Source organism: Diuraphis noxia, unplaced genomic scaffold, assembly GCF_037042655.1.
Source record: "Diuraphis noxia isolate RWA-SAM2 unplaced genomic scaffold, SU_Dnox_SAM2 contig0005, whole genome shotgun sequence".
Lineage (NCBI taxonomy): Eukaryota > Metazoa > Arthropoda > Insecta > Hemiptera > Aphididae > Diuraphis > Diuraphis noxia.
In genome coordinates, this window is record NW_028301715.1 from 23,457,766 (window position 1) to 23,476,888 (window position 19,123).

Genomic DNA, 19,123 nt, shown 5'->3' on the forward strand with positions numbered 1-19,123 from the left:
AGAAAAAAAAATTATCTAACAAGACTATTTGAGTTAAATTCCGTAACAAAATGACTTATACATGCAAATGATCAAATATCGTTCATTAAAATTAAAAATCGCTATATAGGTACCTTAAACACATTTTTTAAAATTAAAAATCAATTTTAAGTTTTTTGCCTTTTATTATTTGGATATTATTAATCACACAAAAATGAACAGTTACTTTTTATATCAATTTAAAATTATTTCAACTTCATTGAATATTTATACTAGGTTTCAAATAAAATTTATTATTAGACAAAATTAAATACCAATAAAAATCGTTGATACAATAATCGATTTTTTTTTTAATCATATCTATAAAATCTCAAATAATTATCACCTTAATTTAAATTGTCAAATTTAAGTTTTCTAAACCTTAGCAAAAAAATTAAATACTGTTAAGGTTGATGAAAACAAATGCAACTATATTTTGATTACATATAACTTATTCTTTTCAGAATATTTCGCATAATTATACGACAATTTCGATCGATAAAATATTAGTTATCGATACTTGACAAGTCATAATACATCAAATAAGTCTTTAGAATACTATCAGAAAATAACAATTAATGGCTGATATATTACATTATTTTTTTTAAATACCAACACATTATAATTGTATAGGCAGTATTAATATACGCGTATCACGAATCTATAGTACCTAAAGTTTTGAGCATTCGTTTCGAGACGATTCGTGCGTGGATTGTCGCAGAACATAAGCCACCACTGACGACTTAACGTTAACAATATGTTTAATAGAATATAATATTTCAGTCCGATCGTATTACAAGGGCGTACACAGATAGTAATAAAACAGCAATGTACGTACCGATCGTCGGTTAAGATCAACATTTATTTATTGTTTATTTTTATTTTTTTCCATCAACACTGTCGACAGCACGCAGCACTTTACGTAGTTTAGTTGGTTATAGGTTATTAGGTTAGGAATATAATGTTATGTAAATAACAAATTAACATTAACCGCATTTATGCGATGATTTATGTGGATACGGAATTCAGCTAGGTAACCAAAAGAAACTATCTATCACGACGGTCACACTTATACATTTTTTGTCTTAGAACTTTTTTTTGTTTAATCGTTTACGCACAAACATTAAACACTATATAATAATTCATATAAACGTCGAGCCTATCTATTTACGCATCATTGTGTGATATCACATAATTAAAGTACGATATTGTGCAACAGGATTAATTATTGTTGCCTGTAGGTCGTATGCATAAAATACGTAAAAAAATCGATAGGCACGGTGAGGATCTGCTTTGCATAATATACGGCTCATTGTAATGTTATATACTTACTGCGGGTTGTCGTAGGTTAAGGAGCGATACGATTGAGACACGTGGGTTGCATTTCGTCGGGTCGACAGACGTGCGTGCATCTACCGCAGGTTACCGCGAACGACTGCCGACGGTGGTCACTGGTCGTGGCGTTGCGGCGTAACCAGTAACCACTTCAGGCGCGTTTTCTGTCGCGCGCATGTCCAAAGTCTCATCGGTTCCCGTGTCGCCGCTGTTGTCCATGTGGAGACCTAAACGCGATCAGAAAGAAAAAATGAAATAATTTAAATCCACCGTTAATATTATTATTAGGTTGTACAACTATTATTAAATACTAACACAGATGTGCATTATAACGCCGTTGTGGCCAGTGCAAATGAGTTCATAATTATTATAATATAGTTTTTAATGTTATTTGAAATGTAGATGTGTCGAATACCGTTTGACAATAAGGTTTCGACAAAGGTGGTATCCACATGACCACATAATATTTTGTCCGTCTCACCAGACCAAACCATAAATCTATATAAATCTATTTTCCACTCGTTGCTCATATCCACAATTATATCATACATTAAAATTTATTATAGGTACACGTGTAAAACACTGTTTTAAAAACAGTATAGATTCATCAAAAATTATTATTTATTAAGCAGAATGATGTAATGCTTACCTGCGTGTAGGTACCATGTAACATACTAATACGATTATTTGTATGTAGATATAAGACGCACCGCGTCTTTTGTTAAGTAGCCAAGTAGATAGTAGGTATACATTCATTACAAAACAATGCGATTTTGATTAATGATAATGCATTATCTACCATAGAATATAATACCGTTGATTAAACGCCATGCTCATCGCTCCATTTTATCCTTTAAGAATTAAGTACTATGGTAATATTATTAACAAATATTGCATTTCCATCATCGGTGGAAAAATTAATACTTAGATTTTGCGCAAATAAAATGTTTTTTTTTTTTTTGGTTTTTGCAAAGATTCCATTCAAATTCAAGTTTTAATAAAAATTATGAAATTGATTTATCATATTTATATGATTGACCGTAATTATATATCTATTATATTCTCTGTGAATTGAAATTAAAAAAATTGGCTGGTTGCATTATTTTGTTCGTTGTCCGGGAGATGGTCACCATAATGTTTATTATACTTTCGGCAGGTAACGAATAGAGCATAAAATTTTTGTCGTCAGTTAAAATTTAGATTTCATTCCAATCTCGTGCAAAAATAATTGTTATAGAGTCTTTTTATATAGTTATTAAAATATTTCTTTTCTTATAAACAATTATATCGAAACCAATGGGAAGTTTGAACAACAGATATCGTGGATTTACTTTTGGAAGACTTCATCGACGCCCGACGTTAATATAATAGCAGGTATAACACCGCGCCGTTTAAAACAAATATACCTATTCGATTTTGAGAGGAGTGATGAATGTTATATTGATTCTACAATGATGTAAGTTTTTAAATATATTTTTTAGTTTTGCATCAAAAAAAAAGAATGTAAACATAAGGTTAATGCAAAGACTTGAATTTTTACCAATTATTTATATTAGCGTCTTAATACAAAATAACAATTTATCAATATTTTGAATTTTTTTAATGTATTTGTAAACATTTTAAATGAATGATTTATTTTCGTTTATTTTCCATTTGTATAAAGGTAAATTAAAAATATCAAAAATAGGTATATGGTAATTCTTTTATAAGTGTGTTTCGAGTTAAAATTGTTACAATTCTTAAGGAAAAATAACAATTGTAAGTCGTTTGTTAAAAAAAATTAATTCGTTAAAATTTGAAATTTATCATCATTTTATATATTATTATTTGTAAATTATTATTATTAGAATTTTTTTACATGAACACAAATACACAATGGAATTTTTAATATATTTAAAATAATTATGTTTAAACTTTAATCTTAAGATATTTATACCAAGAATTTTTTAATGCCGTTCTACGGTTTGCTTGTGAATTGACTGAAGTTAATAGGTAATAGCTAGTTGTGTTATATAATTATATTATATAGGTGATTTATTGAAAAAATTTAAATTACCACGAATACGTGGTAATACCGGGAAGAATTAATATAAATATAAATAACATCAAGTGACTTAACAATTTTTTTTTGCGTTTTCAATTTACATACTTAGTGGTAATCTCCCCCAATGGGACCCACCTTGTCGTGGTGGGGGAGCTTGCGGGCTCAGGTATTCGATATCTGAGTCCCACTAAGAGGTCCTGAGCCAGCTCTTACTTTCATTAGTTGGGGCTGGTAAGGTCGGAGAGAGCCTTCTAGCTATTAGTAAATCTCTTCAAACCTTGCGGTAGGTTAAAACCGCAAAAAAAAAAAAATGAAAAACACAAAACACAAAACAAACGTTACTGGTGCAGGGTGTTCGGATCACCCAGGCCCGGCAGTTGGGAGCATGTGGTGCGCGTCCCAAAGGTCGACTCTATCAAACTTCAGCACCACCACGGGTAATGCGCAACTGAATACGGAAAATGGATTAAATGTAGATAAAACTGTAAACGATTTAAACACGACTGGACCATTGGTAGCTGAAACTACGGGAGCGCTGGACGAGCTATTCGAAGAGATACGTTTGTCCGTGGTACGGCAGAAGTACTCATTGCCGATTCCCGGAAGCTCGTGTGATTCGGATGATGATTTTTCGAACTCGGACTCGGATGAATTCCGACACCGGTCACCGGATGTGCGTCTTCCGGAAAAACTAAAGGCAGAAATAGTCGCGGTAGACACAATCTATCATTTGCAAACGACAAAAATATATTCAGATAAACAAAGCACTGATGAGAACTCCGACCCAAGGTCTGCAGAATTGCACATGTGCTCTCCAGCGTTCGATAAGCGAATGAACAGGTCATTTAGTTTGGAATCACAGTCTGAGCCACTGCAGTCATTGGGCTTGGAGCAGTCTGCATGGCCATCGGACTCTGAATCAAATTATTTAGCATCGGACTGGAGTCTAAGGCCTGTAGTATCCCATTTGGAACTAAATCGGCCAATAAACGATGAGGACACACATAATGAGTGGTGGCCATCGAACTCTGGGCTTTGGTCAGAATCATCGCACTTAGACCTTCTTCAGTACTCAATGGACGATGAAGAAATGTGGTCAGCAATAGGAATGCAGATGAGGTCATTGATTATGGAAGAATGGTCATCATCGCAGTGGCTAACAGACGATAAACAATTGATGCCATCATCAGACTTAAATCAGAAATTTCCGTCAAACCAGATGTGGCCGTCAGATTCGGACCTAACGATCTCATCGCACTCCTCCGATCTAGCGTGGTTAACTGATGAAAATAAATTGTATCATTCAAACTCTGAGGTGCAGAAGTGGCTGTCAGAGATAGAGCTTATTGTCTCCAATATGATAGACGATGAGAAAATCTTGCCGTTAGACGAAGAGCAAAATACGATCTCGTTGCCGAAGGAGGAGGAGATAACCATGGCAAGTATCGATGTGGCAGAATGCGACGATGCGACAGAAGCAGCGGCAAGACAGCCTGCGCCTAAACGTAGGTCATTTCTGTCAGCACTGGGGAGACGAGTTCTGAGCACTGCCAGAAAGCTGTTTTGCTGTGGTGGCTACGGGCGCAACCATTGAAAAATCGGTAAAAAGACGAAATGAAAATACTACCCAGGTATGAGTTTTCTCCGTCAGAAGTCCGTGATAACTTGCGAGATACTTAAATAGCCACTTAAAAAATTCAAACAGATTCTATTTTATGTAGACAAAATTCTTGTTGGTGTAGAGGAGATGACGAAATCACTTTATTGGTATTGACTTTACACAATCTTGTTGTAAAAATTACAATTCGCATAATATTATTGCTATTGCTAAATTTAATTTATTGTTGATAATAATACTGTTCATTTTTTATGATTTGTTAATTGCTTTAAATATTACTGCAATTTTTTTAAATTTAATTCAACTTTTCCATGATTGTTTATACATTTTAAGTACTATAAAATCACATTTTTTTATTTTATAATTCAATTATTTGTTTATTCATGTTTCTAATTTGTTTAAAAATAATAACACAATGTTTCATATTTTATTATTAATAATAATACAGTTATTTTTTTATGATTTGTTAATTGCTAAGTATTGCTGCAATTTTTTGAAATTTAATTGAAATTTTTTCATGATTATATCATTTTTAAAAACTATATAATCACATTTTTTTATTTTATAATTCAATTATTTGTTTATTCATGTTTCTAATTTGTTTAAAAATAATAACACAATGTTTCGTTTTTTATTGTTGATAATAATACTGTAATTTTTTTATGATCTGTTAATTGTTAAGTATTACTGAATTTTTTTTTTTAAATTGAATTGAATTTTTCCATGATTATTTATACATTTAAAAAACTATATAATCACATGTTTTTATTTTATAATTTAACTATTTTTTTATTGATGTATCTAATTTGTTTAAAAATAATAACACAATGTTTCGTTCTTTATTGTTGATAATAATACTGTAAATTTTTTATGATCTGTTAATTGTTAAGTATTACTGAATTTTTTTTTTTTAATTGAATTGAATTTTTCCATGATTATTTATACATTTAAAAAACTATATAATCACATGTTTTTATTTTATAATTCAACTATTTTTTTATTGATGTATCTAATTTGTTTAAAAATAATAACACAATGTTTCGTTTTTTATTATTGATAATAATACTGTAATTTTTTTATGATCTGTTAATTGTTAAGTATTACTGAATTTTTTTTTAAAATTGAATTGAATTTTTCCATGATTATTTATACATTTTAAAAACTATATAATCACATGTTTTTATTTTATAATTTAACTATTTTTTTATTGATGTATCTAATTTGTTTAAAAATAATAACACAATGTGTCGTTCTTTATTGTTGATAATAATACTGTAAATTTTTTATGATCTGTTAATTGTTAAGTATTACTGAATTTTTTTTTAAACTGAATTGAATTTTTCCATGATTATTTATAAATTTTAAAAACTATACAATGTTAACTGTACAATTACATTTTTTTTTATTTTATAATTCAATTACTGATTTATTCATGTATTTAATTTGTTTGAAAATAATAACACAATATTTTATTGTAATATTATAGACAGACTTTGTTCTAGATATTTTTTTTATGATTAATGTTAAACTTTACAAATATTTATTATTTGATATATACTTTACTTTAAATTTGTATTATTTTTTATTATTGTAATTAATATTTTCTTAAATAAATTATTTTGTTATCTTTGAAAGAAAAACTGTTGTTATTCAAATCAGATAAACTCTGGCATAGTATAATATGGCTTTATCCCATTACTTGCAAATAGTATTGAATGAAGAACTACAAACATACACAATCAAAGATTATAGTAGATATCTAAAATTAAATACATAAACAAGTTTAAAGCATACAATGTATGCAATTTCCGATATCATAGAAAAAAGTTTAAATGTAATACAATTATTACATTGGCTTTTTTTGAAGTTCCAAAGATCAGTAACCAATCAACCTTTGTCATATTTTAACTATGTTTAACTAAAACCCATACGTTGTTATGAAGTCTTGAATTTTCATAAGAACTATTAGAAACAATATAACTATCATGACTATTTTTGATTGAATACATATTTTATAAGATTGCAGTTTCTGCAGTTATTACATATAATGGCTAATGACTATTATTGATAATTTATTGAAATTATTTATGAAATTAATTATCTAAATACAAAAGACATGAAATTAATAACAAATAATTGCAAAGCTTGTTTTAATATTGCTGGTATAGTTTTAATAATATTGAATAGAATAATCTCGATAATAATAATAATCATAATTTATTCGTCTTGAATCCTGAAATCTTTAACATCTTGAAAATACAAGTAAATAGGAATGTTTATTAAAACTCCTTTTAATATATATATAGGCAATACAATATGCAGTATTTCGGTTACCACCTTATCCTTTAAGTGATAAATTGGAAATGTACCGAATAACTGTTTTGTGGTATAGAAGCATAGCTGATAAATAAAACGGTTGATAAGGATTTGTCTGAAAATTGATAAGAGTGGTGCACTAGCGGTTACAGACTACAGATAGATATTTCTTAAGCTTAACTGACTAAGACACCAAGTATCGAACAATTGAACACGTTAAAACTTTGAAAGATCAAACATTCTAATATTACCTATAAAAGCTATTTATTTATTATTATAATTAGGTAAATAATTTATAACTTCAACAGTAATAATATTGCTAGGAAAAAGCATTACACTAAAATAATTATAAACACATCTAATAAATTGTAATTATGTAGGTACACTACATTGTAAATATACAATTTCAACAATGTTTTGTTTTCACAAAAATTTGTTAATACATACAATTGTTCGTCAATATAGTTCGTCGAAAAAAGATGCAAAGGTAAAATAATTGTGAGGTATTTACTAAAATTATTATTATTACTATTGCATATTTTTTCTTTTTTGCAGCCGATACGAAACTATTTGAAACAAAACTCTAAATTTTTGGATTCATTAAGAATACATGTTAAAGGCGGTAACGGTGGATTTGGTTTTCCTAGATACGGTGGTGAGGGTGGAAAAGGAGGTGATGTTTGCTTTGTAGCGACAGAAGGTATCTATTAAAATATGTTTATTTATTATTATTTAATTGATTGTGTCAATATACTTTATGTTTTTCCAATATTACAATAAAAATATTACTAAAAATATATAGAGAAGTATCTTTTATTGGTCTGGTTGATTTTCTTGGAATATATCTTGAGGTAGAAGTAGTTTTAATTGTGATTTATAGTTTTTTTCTTGAATGAGTTAATTGAATGTTATATTTCATGAATAATTATAATGTCAGTATTATTACATTTTATTATTATTTTGATTATGATTTTATTAATTTACCTAGTAATAAATTAGTTTTATGGTGGATTGAAATAGTCCATGTAAAATGATATTTAAAACTGTTTAAATCTAAAAATCAAATAAGATAATATATTTAATATAGTTATATTTTTGTTGGTTTTGATATTATTTGTTTAACATGTTTCAATTTTTAGGTATGACGCTGAAGGATTTTTTGAAAAAATGTCCACAAAAAAAGTTACGCGCAGAAATGGGTGGTAATAGTCACTCTAGACGTATACTTGGTCAAATCGGCGAAGATAAAAAAGTAAATGTACCTACTGGCATAACTGTTTATGATGATAAAAATATGTTAATTGGTAAGCAATAGTTTTTTTTTTAATTACCCATTTAATTTTGTTTCATTCAATTTATGTTGTTCTGTTTGTTAAAATTAAATATGTATTACACTTATAAGTGCAGTATTAGGTATTTTGATAGTTTGTTAATTTATTGTATTATTATTAAATTTTAATTTCTTTTTAAGCTACTGTGATCGCTATTATATATACTTTCTATTATAGTTTGATTTGATATTTCTTCTAGAATTATGTATTCAAAAAATTATTTAACATTATTTATTAGATTTTATTAAAAATAAATTTAATGTCACCACCTATTTTTTAAAATAATTATTTTATGTATATTATTTTTATTTTATAGGTGAATTAAACGAGGCAGATTCTGAATTAATAGTTTGCAAAGGTGGAGATGGAGGCAACAAAACAAATGGATACTGTGGTTTAAAAGGAGAAAGCAAATCTATTAAACTTGAACTCAAATTAATTGCTGATATTGGTCTTGTTGGTTTTCCAAATGCTGGAAAATCTACATTGCTAAAAGCTATTTCTAACGCTAAACCTAAAATTGCTTCATACCCATGTAAGTAAAATATTTTTAAAGAAATTAATTTTATGAATTTATATAATTTATTTACAGTTACAACCATAAGACCCAATATTGGTGTTATGACTTATAACGACCTGCGACAAATATCAATGGCAGACTTACCGGGACTTATAGAAGGAGCTCATTCTAATATTGGAATGGGACATAGATTTCTTAGACATGTAGAGAGGACAAAATTACTTCTCCTTGTTGTTGATATAAATGGTTTTCAATTAAATCCCAAGAATAAGTTTCGGTCATGTTTAGACACAGTAGTTTTACTAAATAAAGTTTGTACATTAATTTTATTGTTATCAACTAATCAATTAAATAATTATTTTCTTTACAGGAACTTGAGTTATACAGAGAAGAACTGCTGGATAAACCGGCCATGTTAATAATTAACAAAATGGACACTGAAGGTGCTAATGAAAAATATTTAGAGATCAAAAATCAATTAGAACATTTAGATGGTAGGTTATTGTTTTTTTTTTTTCAATATTGTAGTTTTTAAAGTCTATATATAATTTTTTTCAGATACTATTGTATCTTATCCTGATGAAATAAAACCATCAAAAGCTATAAAATTTGATAAAATTTTAAAAATATCTGCTAAAGATCAGCCGGATGATGTGCAACGAGTAAAATCAACGGTTCGTGAACTCTTAGATATCAATGAAGAATTGAACAATAATATAGAATACAAATCTTTAAAAAATATCAAAGAACAATTAAGAGAACGTGGTCCTGTGTTGATATAATTTGATGTTCATTATTTACTTTTGTCACCAGGTTATGTTTTATAATTATTATTTTTATTTTTATTTTTTTCATTACTGTTCCTGGTTAAGACTGTTGATTTAAATAAATTAACATCTTATTAAATAAATAAATTTTTTTTTTTTAGTTTATGAATAAAATTAATTTAATGAGACAGTGAACTAATTTTATTCTTATGTTACTGAATTACACGAAAAAAAAAGTAATTTGTTAAGTAATAAGTTACTTCTAAAAAAAAGAGTTTTTAACTTAGTCAAAAGTAATGTGACTTTTACTCTTTAAATCTTTAATACTCAGCCTTTTTTGATGATCTTATGTCTGAAAAATACAATAAGATCAGTTTGGGGACAAGATATTGGCCAAAATGAAGTTGAGAGATTAAAGTCAATGGTTATAAGAAATAATATAATAAGTAAAATGTTTTTATCATAAAATTTAAAATACTCAATATTCTGGGCCATTCGTGTTTCAGGCATCCTGCTGAAATGTCTAGAAGAGTATTGGAATGTACTTTAGCGATAAGATTGTTTGAATGCTGTTTCATGTTAGAATACATGTGTAAGTAATATGTGGTAACTGTTTTGTAACTTTTTTAGAGTAGTGGCAGAAAATAGAGATAGATGGAGAGAAATTTGTTTGGCGGTATGGTCTCAATGACCGAAAACCAAAGAAAAACTGTTTACACTATGGTGGGGATTTGAAGGACATTATACATTGTGATATTTGTGACTTATCAATGAGCTTTAGCAATCATGCAGAGACAAATGGCTTGAAATGGTTTATGGTTTTTGTTTTCAATTTAGCACTATCCCAGAGAGCGTTTCGTATAAGCAGATAGGATGCAGCAAATATTTATAGAGTAATAAGCGTTTAGATGTGTACATATCAGATTTCAGAAGAGGCTTTAGGATATGTAAACTGAGTGGGTACTTATGAAACTAGATCACATCACAAATCACGATAACATTCTGGAGTGCTTCACATTCAAATTTAAAATTATTAACAAAATTTACGATTAATTATTTTTAATGGTTACTAGTTACAATCATTTAATTTAGTTATTAATACTGAGTTTTTTAATTTTTTTTATTATTTACTGAGTTTTTTCCTTCTAAATAGGTAGACATTACACAATTCAGGTATTTTATATGTACCTATTATATGGTACTTATTATATTCAATATTGTTAACAATTAAACAAAAGCCAAACATTTGATCTACCTAGTTGTTTCTAAAATAATTTAATGCAGATATCATAAGTTTGAAAAAATTCAAATGAAATATTTACACATAACAAATTTAATAATTAAAAAAATATTCAAGTCAAAAATTGGCCCAAAAACAATAAATCAAATATCAGATATATCAAAATTAAATTAGAAAAGAGTAGAAAATCTGGCAATAACTATTTGTACTTCACTTCTATTGGTATAAATAGGTAAATTGGTGACGTATCTCTTAGATGCCCATATTACCAGATTTTTCTTATTTCAAAAAATGGGTTTCAGTTGTATGGAAATATTTAAATTCATAAGTGATATTAGATTTAAATAGATATTATAATATTTATAATATCTATTATATTAGACTTAAAGATAGGTGAGTAACATTGATTTTTGAACATTAATTGTAAATAATAAAAATTGACTAACTATTATCTTTTAGTCTTATGATTCATGAGTTATGACTTATCCTTATAAGTTATAACTTTACGTATGTGTTATGCTTATGTCTACGAGACGAATACAGTGAAACCTCTTTCTAACAGAATCGCATGGGACCAAACATTTTTCCGTTATAAAGAGTTTTCTGTCATAGAAAGGTAGAAATTGCATATACATTGCACGGGGACTATTGATATTTTCCGCTATAAGGAGGATTCCATTTAATAGAGGGCCCGTTATTGAGAGGTCTTACTGTATATATTGCCGCCAAAAGGGGGTTATCTATAGTAGATCAAGGGAGATCTAAACGAAAAATGGGTAATTTAATCCCCAACTAGGATAGTGTCAACTAGCTCCCTATGGTTATTTAAATCCCCTCTCAAGTAGATCCTGATGTGTCATTTAGATCATGGGCATCTATGTGGTCGGGGATGTAGGTGGCCGTTCACCGGTAAATTCATTCAAAACTCAAAAGTTATGAATCTAGCACTCTTTTTACTTTTGAAACCTTTTTGGACTCAACCCCTATGCATTTGAGGAGTGAGGCCGACCCTATTTAGTATTTATATCCATGTGTGACTTGAAAACAATTTTATTTATTAGTTCTTATAAATTAAAAGAAAGTAAACATATAGATTAGAATACAAAGTTACAACAATAATTGTACTTAAGAATAAACGCGATATAATAAAGGAAGTGGGCAATGACAAAAAATTTATCAATTTGTTAATAATTGTAGTATTTTTATTTTCAATACCATCCTTGTACATTCCATAATAATTATTAATTTTCATTTACAGCCTGCTATACAATCGTATTTAATAGGCAAGCTAAGATTGTTCAGATCAATGTAGGTACAATTTGGTATTAATTGGTAACTATAGTAACTACGTCTAGGTGATAGGTCATAATAATTCATAACTAAATCATATACGGTATACATTTTATAACATTTTTGACAGGTAGGTATTAAACGAAAAATTCATAATAAAACTTTTATAATTATCAGTCTTATTTCATATACCATGGTCCATGGTCAAACCAATTGAATATAAATTACTAATAATTAGTATTGTTGTATAAACATTTATTCTTTTAGGTTTTTTTATTTTTTTACTATTCTTAGTTTCCATCGGCGGCTACGACCATTAGTTATATGTTGTTTTTTTTTTTATGACCATTCAAAAATAGTACGATGCTTATTGCTTATACTGATCTACAGTAGTTGCGTTACGATGCTTCTCATTAAAATGTGTTGTACAGGTAGAATTTTATAATTTTATAAGTCTCATTCATATTTCATAACTCATTTACCAAACTCACATACATTTTAAAACTATTGTTGTTTTATATTACGCCTGTGACCAAAATGCAAAGGACAAATTCAAATTTCCAGATGTATACGTATAGAAGCCAAAAATTAAGGTACCTAGTATATTGTACAATGCTTAAATAATACAATCTGTGATAAAAATTTAAAACCGTACCTATTATTAACAAAGTAATAAACTTCTCATTTTTGGAAAATAATATTTTTCATTTTTATAGAAAAATTGTGATAGGTATCTCAATATTTTTTGGAGCCTTCAGATGATATAAAATATAAATTTATCTAGAGTTATTGGGTACCTATATGTAAATACGAGAAAAATACAAATCAATGATTACCTACTTACAATAATTTGATTTTGCGTGTCTAAAATAATCTCGTTTGATTTTTGATTGAATTCATTTTTTAAAGATTGAATTTCTTTTCAACATTTTTTGCCCATGTTTCTTCACTGTATTTTTGCATTTGCTTACAACACTAAAATGATTATCGGGCTTGATGATAGCACGGCGTCGCTGAATGTTTAGCGACGCGCAAACCGTACTTAAAAAACTAAAACTGAATGATTTTTTTTTATTATTTTATAATATACGATCTTTATATATTATATTAGAGACTTATACTCGTATTAAGACTTACTGAATGTTATATTATTCCAGTGTGGAAAAGTTGCATATATTATATATATACATATGCAATATCTATACAAATTATACGCAAAATATATAAGTATCATAATATTGGTATATTTCTATTAAGTACTTCTACTTTGTTACACATAATACTTTTTTTGTTTTAATGACTGTTTCCAAGACATATATGTTATTAGTTGTTATCAACCTATTTAAAACGAGACATAAAATTATCAGTTAGGTCACCAAAGATTTAAGTTAGATACCGAGATACTGAGTAATTTATTTAAGTAATAACTATGTACAATTCAATATTTCTAATAAACGAATTTTAAATTAATTTTTAAGCTGCGCATAAATCGAGACATAAATTCAATTCAAAAGATTCTTTTGGTGATAAAATAATACAGAACTTTTCCCCTAAAGAACTGAAATTAATTATTTCAAATAAAACGTATGACAAATTATTGATACTGAATATGATAAAATATAAAGTTTGGAAACTTTTTCCCCCTGTAGTAGATACAATATTATGTGTTATTACAATTGACACAACTACTGGGTCCAATAAAAATAAAACGGGGTGCAAAATATGAACAACTTTCAGAAACAATTATGAAAAAAAAAAATGACACAAAAGCATCATAAAATATCATGCCTGATAAAATAAAATGCAAATTTCAAAAAAAAAAAATGGTTCTAAGTACTGTGTACTATATTACACTGTGTTTAGCTCAAAAAATTCTAAAGCACTTGTAACTACAACTTTTGCGATGTAAAAAAAAGTCTTGGCCAAAAGGAAAAAAATCATTGCTAAATCTAAATAATATTTTAAATTCCCATAAAAATTCTGGTTTATGAAAAGAAACAAGATAATTCTACTATAGGGGTAACTTTTGTACAATGGTGGCTTAAATCTTTTTATATTTACCAGAGTTTGTAACAGAATATAGTTCTCAATTGATATTAATGTTTAAAGTAATGATTAAACAAGAAATAAATGTGTCTAAAGTATAATAATTCATTGAGTTGTGAAGATATAGAATAATAGATCAGATAAGTCTGTAAAACTTGTTCTTTTTGTAATGATCCTAGGACTTGCAACAAATGTAAACTACCTTTTGTTTACTAAATTAGTAGTACTACAGTCACAAGTTGAGTCACAGTAAATGGACTTTATTAAACATTGTAGGAAGTTACGTTTTATCAAAGAATAAGTAATCACAAAATGTTTTCCTGATTACCAGCAAAAAATTTTTCCAGTGTATGATATTCCTCATTTGATGAAAATCTTTAGAGAGGAATAATCTGCTTATTCTGCCTACAGAAAATATCATAGTATCTACAAATGACTGACGAAAAAAATGTTTCAATAATTTCCGTGTAATAGGTTATACTTACTTACTATCTACAATCTACATGTATAAATCGACTCGAGTAGCAAAACGACTATAGTAATGTGTAAAATTGATCAACTGAATTTGAAATTAAAAAATATATTACATTGTACAACTTCATAGGGTTAGTTTGGTTCTCTGAAATCAATTTTAGAATTTTTTCGTATTTGAAAAAAATAAAAACACATCACGTCATCCATACCCAATAATATGATTATTGATTTTAGATTCGGAGTGAGGTAATGAATGTATTGGTTTTAAAATAATGTTGGGTGATGGGTTGTATCCCCAAATTGTATGCAATTATTCTTTACTTTTGGTACTGTAGGTATCTAATATTTGGCACATTGTAAAAATTATAGTGCTGAGTGTTGTTATTCAAAATACGTGAGTTAAACCATAAGATATTTTTCCGCCCACATAAAAACTGTTTATTATTCATTTTATTTTTTATGCATCTGTATAACATGTTTAATTGTGTAATGTGCATTTGACATGCAAATTCTATTGTAGCTTGCAATTAGAAAACGGTTTCCATATATTTTTCGTTGAATTAGATTACTATAAAAAATAAAAATTAAATTAAATTTAAAAATGTATAGTGAACCTGTATAAATTTATGTGTGCAACAGAGGTAGAACATCGAATTTTAAAAATAGACATTTGTTCTTAGCCAAAAAATTATTGACCGTAAGATCACGTTAAATACAAGGTGACTAAAAATACTGCGTCAAAATCGTTTTTAGTACCCTACTCACAAAATATTAAGTAGGCGCCATTTGTTATTTTGTGTACAAGTTCCTATTGATAAATTGCGCAAATTGCGGCATCCTATTTATATTTAAAACTAATACGAATTCATTTCTTGAAAACAATTGTTGATATCTATGAAGATTATTAATAGGTACCTATATACTCAACATTGTTACTAAAAATGTTTTGGTGAATAGAGAAACCCACACGGAAAGTGTAACAAAAACAGATACATAATTAATGAATATATTATAATATTCGATTGACAATTAATTTTTCTCTATGCACAAAATTAATTTTGTATTTTTAAATGACGTACTTACGATTTTCACTTAGAGATTTTTCAATATAATATGTCATATTTCCAAACTTATCGCTTTCGAGTTCATTGACAATTTAGTGTTAACCATCACAATGACATATGAGGTAATCATCGCAATTTAATAATGTGGGGTTTCTGTTGTCAATTACAATTTTCAGGCCGACGCACGACGTATACAGGGCATTTAAATCGACAACAGAGGTGACCATCAAATAAAAACATATTTAAAACATAGAAATTAAATATAATTTTACCAAATGCGTACAATCCGTTGAAAATGTGAAATATGTCGATGTGGTTCGTTTATAAGTGCGAGTTAAACACTTTATTCGCGTGATATCCGACGTGTTTAGCAGTTATACAGTCCTGTATAATGCAATTTATGGCTTCAAGAGGTTGTCTAAACATATTTTCCTACTCTAATTTTGTCCCTCAATGACCGCCATGTGGTCCTTTCTGGTCCATTGCCAGTTCTAGATGAGAATCCGCGGACTGATTTTCTTATTCGTTTTCTAGTGACAAAATCGTTTTCATTTTATGAGTTATAACAAAACTCGTTAGTTTTTTGTTTTGGTGGAGCGATAATCTCAAGCTTTTTCTATCGTTATTTCCGTTTATAATTTGTAATTTTATTCAATTGTTTAATATCGCGTGATACATTAATTTTGCAACTATGTTTTCTAGTGATAAGTGATGCAAAGTTCTTTTTGGATTGATCAAGAACAATTTTGAAGGTTGAAGATAATAATTCTGTAAGTAAACAATATTATATTACACCTCAGATTACCTTGTAGTTATTGGATCCAACTCATTATTCTTTTAATCATTGAAGTACGTCTTTATGATATTATATAATGTATTGTGAAAGCACACCTATACTAATAAATTAGTTATAATTTTATTTTATATTAATACATTTAAAAATTATGCTGGATATTCAATGTATCAACTTCCATATCTTCTTGGCGTAATGATATTCCTATTTATGATAATTATGTCATTAATATCATAATAATTAATAACTTGTGTTTATTGGAAAATAATCTATGACACATACCGTACATCATGTTTTAAAACTATAAATATACATGTTTTTAAGCAATTGTTTGAGTACTTAATGTTATGCTGTTTTTAAATTTGTACAAATTAGATTTATTACACTTTATTTACAAACCTAAAAACAATAAATAAATAATAACATATGATAAATATGAATATTTAAATTAAATTAAGGTGAACAGCATACATCTAGTAAAAAAATAGTTTGAAACCGAGATTAAAGATATCTAAACATAGGAGGGGGGTCACATAAGAATACCTAGTAATCTCAAATTATATTTGTGGTTTCTGTTATACTATTATGGCGTACCTATAAGCTTAAACCTGATATTTCTTATACAGTGCAAATATTTATAAAAACTACCAGTAAATTGTCTTATATTTCAAGCGAAGACTTGATTTACTGATAATGTTTACTAAAATTGAGTTTCGAACGAGTAGTTAACTATTGGGTTAATTAGATTTAAGTAGGACTTTAAGTTTGAATAAGAGGAGTAGTTGTGGATTAATATTTTTCTGGGTACCACTTACTACTCAATTCAGATCATCAGATCATCAAAACTTTAAAATTTAAATACCCCATATTTAAAAGTTATAAATTATAAACAATTAGCCACTCTTTGGAGATTTGATGTTTTCTACACATTGAAATTTTTAGAAAAATATTCTACTTTGAAGTAAGAAGCTATTAACATATTATTATGATATAAACCAATAAAGAAAAAAGAAAAAATACATTAACATAAAAAATATGTTTTCATAAATTTCGCATTTCCATAACTTTAAATTATATATATCTAAAAATAAAATGTAATACTTTTCAAGAAAACGAATTCACTCTTTATAGTAATTGACATTTTTTTAAAATATTTCACAATTTTTTCGATTTTGCAATTATAATTTTCCAACAGTTCCGTTATTTTAAATATAAATAAAATAAATATTATGGGCACCTGATATTAATATAAAAACGTTATTAATATAAAAATAAATTAATATAATGCTTCTTAATTCTTTAATGGAAATAATATAAACCGTCATGACTCGTGAGTATAATATTATACAATATAGGCTGATAGACATTAAACTTTATATTATTATATTATTATGTATACCACTGTTCCATAATATATTATGCACTTTTTTTCCTAACCTAACGAAGTTATAAATATTGGTGATTACAGATACCATTATACATATAGGTACTGAAGTTGTATTATATATTATTATATTGATATGCACCATAGGCGTACTCAGGAGTTTTCAATGGGGGGAGGGGGTTGAACATTTTGTTTTTTACCTGGGACTTTGTCACCTTCTTTTTAAAAATATTCTTACTTACCTATCTAATCTTACAGTTCTTAACAGATAATGCATGCAATCGTTGTATATTGCATGTTGACATACGATTTAAAATAGATATATTTTGTTTATTTTTTCCATTAAAAAAAATTTTTTTTAGAAAATTGCTCCTGTGAGTTATATTATATTTAGGGGAGAGGTGGCCACAGTGAGACACTAAAAATTACTTTTTAAATATTGTTTTTGTTTTAAGTGATAATCCTTCAACAGCGTTATGGTTCTATTCTAAATATTATTGAGCATTAAAAAACATATTAATACATTTTAAAATTTAACGAAATTTCAACCCAGAGAATTTTTTTTTTTTAATGTCATAGTGTCTCACTGTGACCCAGCCTTGTGCACAATGAGACACGTCACGGAGCACTATGGTACATAATATAAAACCTTTTAAATTTGTAGTTTATCTTTTATATTTAAACTTTTCATTTCACAACATTTATATAATATGATAAAACAATTAAAGAGAATTTTTTTAACAAATTTTAAAATAATTAATTGTGTTTTTGTACAATTAAAAAAATGTAGGTATTCACTTTGTTTATTTCAATAGTTTTATGTTTAAGTTTTAAAAATGAAATAAAAATCATAAACTAATATCACTTTATTATGATCACAATT

The 19,123-nt window shown here is 27.5% G+C and overlaps 3 protein-coding genes and 1 long non-coding RNA gene across 4 annotated transcripts in view; 2 read left to right on the plus strand and 2 right to left on the minus strand.

The window, feature by feature from the left end:
• Positions 1-1,496, minus strand: part of LOC107166027 (agrin-like) — a 196,823-nt gene extending 195,327 nt beyond the window's left edge. Inside the window, exon 1 of the mRNA XM_089228706.1 lies at positions 1,351-1,496. The gene's annotated coding sequence lies outside the window, so the exon portion shown is untranslated. The remainder of the gene's footprint in view (positions 1-1,350) is intronic.
• LOC149055091 (uncharacterized) lies at positions 1,441-16,210 on the minus strand. Its single transcript, XR_016191940.1, has 2 exons — positions 16,083-16,210; positions 1,441-1,580 (listed from the first exon to the last, which is right to left on the minus strand). It is a non-coding gene; the product is annotated as an uncharacterized LOC149055091 (long non-coding RNA).
• LOC107168166 (GTP-binding protein 10 homolog) lies at positions 7,469-10,144 on the plus strand. Its single transcript, XM_015517479.2, has 8 exons — positions 7,469-7,615; positions 7,712-7,818; positions 7,887-8,031; positions 8,471-8,635; positions 8,979-9,197; positions 9,255-9,493; positions 9,553-9,676; positions 9,741-10,144. The coding sequence occupies exons 2-8, from the start codon at positions 7,744-7,746 to the stop codon at positions 9,962-9,964; spliced, it is 1,191 nt and encodes a 396-aa protein (XP_015372965.1). The 5' UTR covers positions 7,469-7,615; positions 7,712-7,743; the 3' UTR covers positions 9,965-10,144.
• A 437-nt stretch (positions 16,211-16,647) lies between the features above and the next one.
• The window catches only part of LOC107168168 (Glucose transporter 1), a 63,561-nt gene continuing 61,085 nt past the window's right edge, over positions 16,648-19,123 (plus strand). Inside the window, exon 1 of the mRNA XM_015517482.2 lies at positions 16,648-16,833. The gene's annotated coding sequence lies outside the window, so the exon portion shown is untranslated. The remainder of the gene's footprint in view (positions 16,834-19,123) is intronic.

What these genes read in the sequence shown, in the direction of transcription:
- LOC107168166 (XM_015517479.2), top strand. Translation starts at nt 7,744, where the DNA reads ATGTTTTGTTTTCACAAAAATTTGTTAATACATACAATTGTTCGTCAA. An exon ending in TTGCTTTGTAGCGACAGAAG is followed by an intron (nt 8,032 to 8,470) that starts GTATCTATTAAA and finishes TTCAATTTTTAG; the next exon opens with GTATGACGCTGAAGGATTTT. An exon ending in TAAAATTGCTTCATACCCAT is followed by an intron (nt 9,198 to 9,254) that starts GTAAGTAAAATA and finishes ATTTATTTACAG; the next exon opens with TTACAACCATAAGACCCAAT.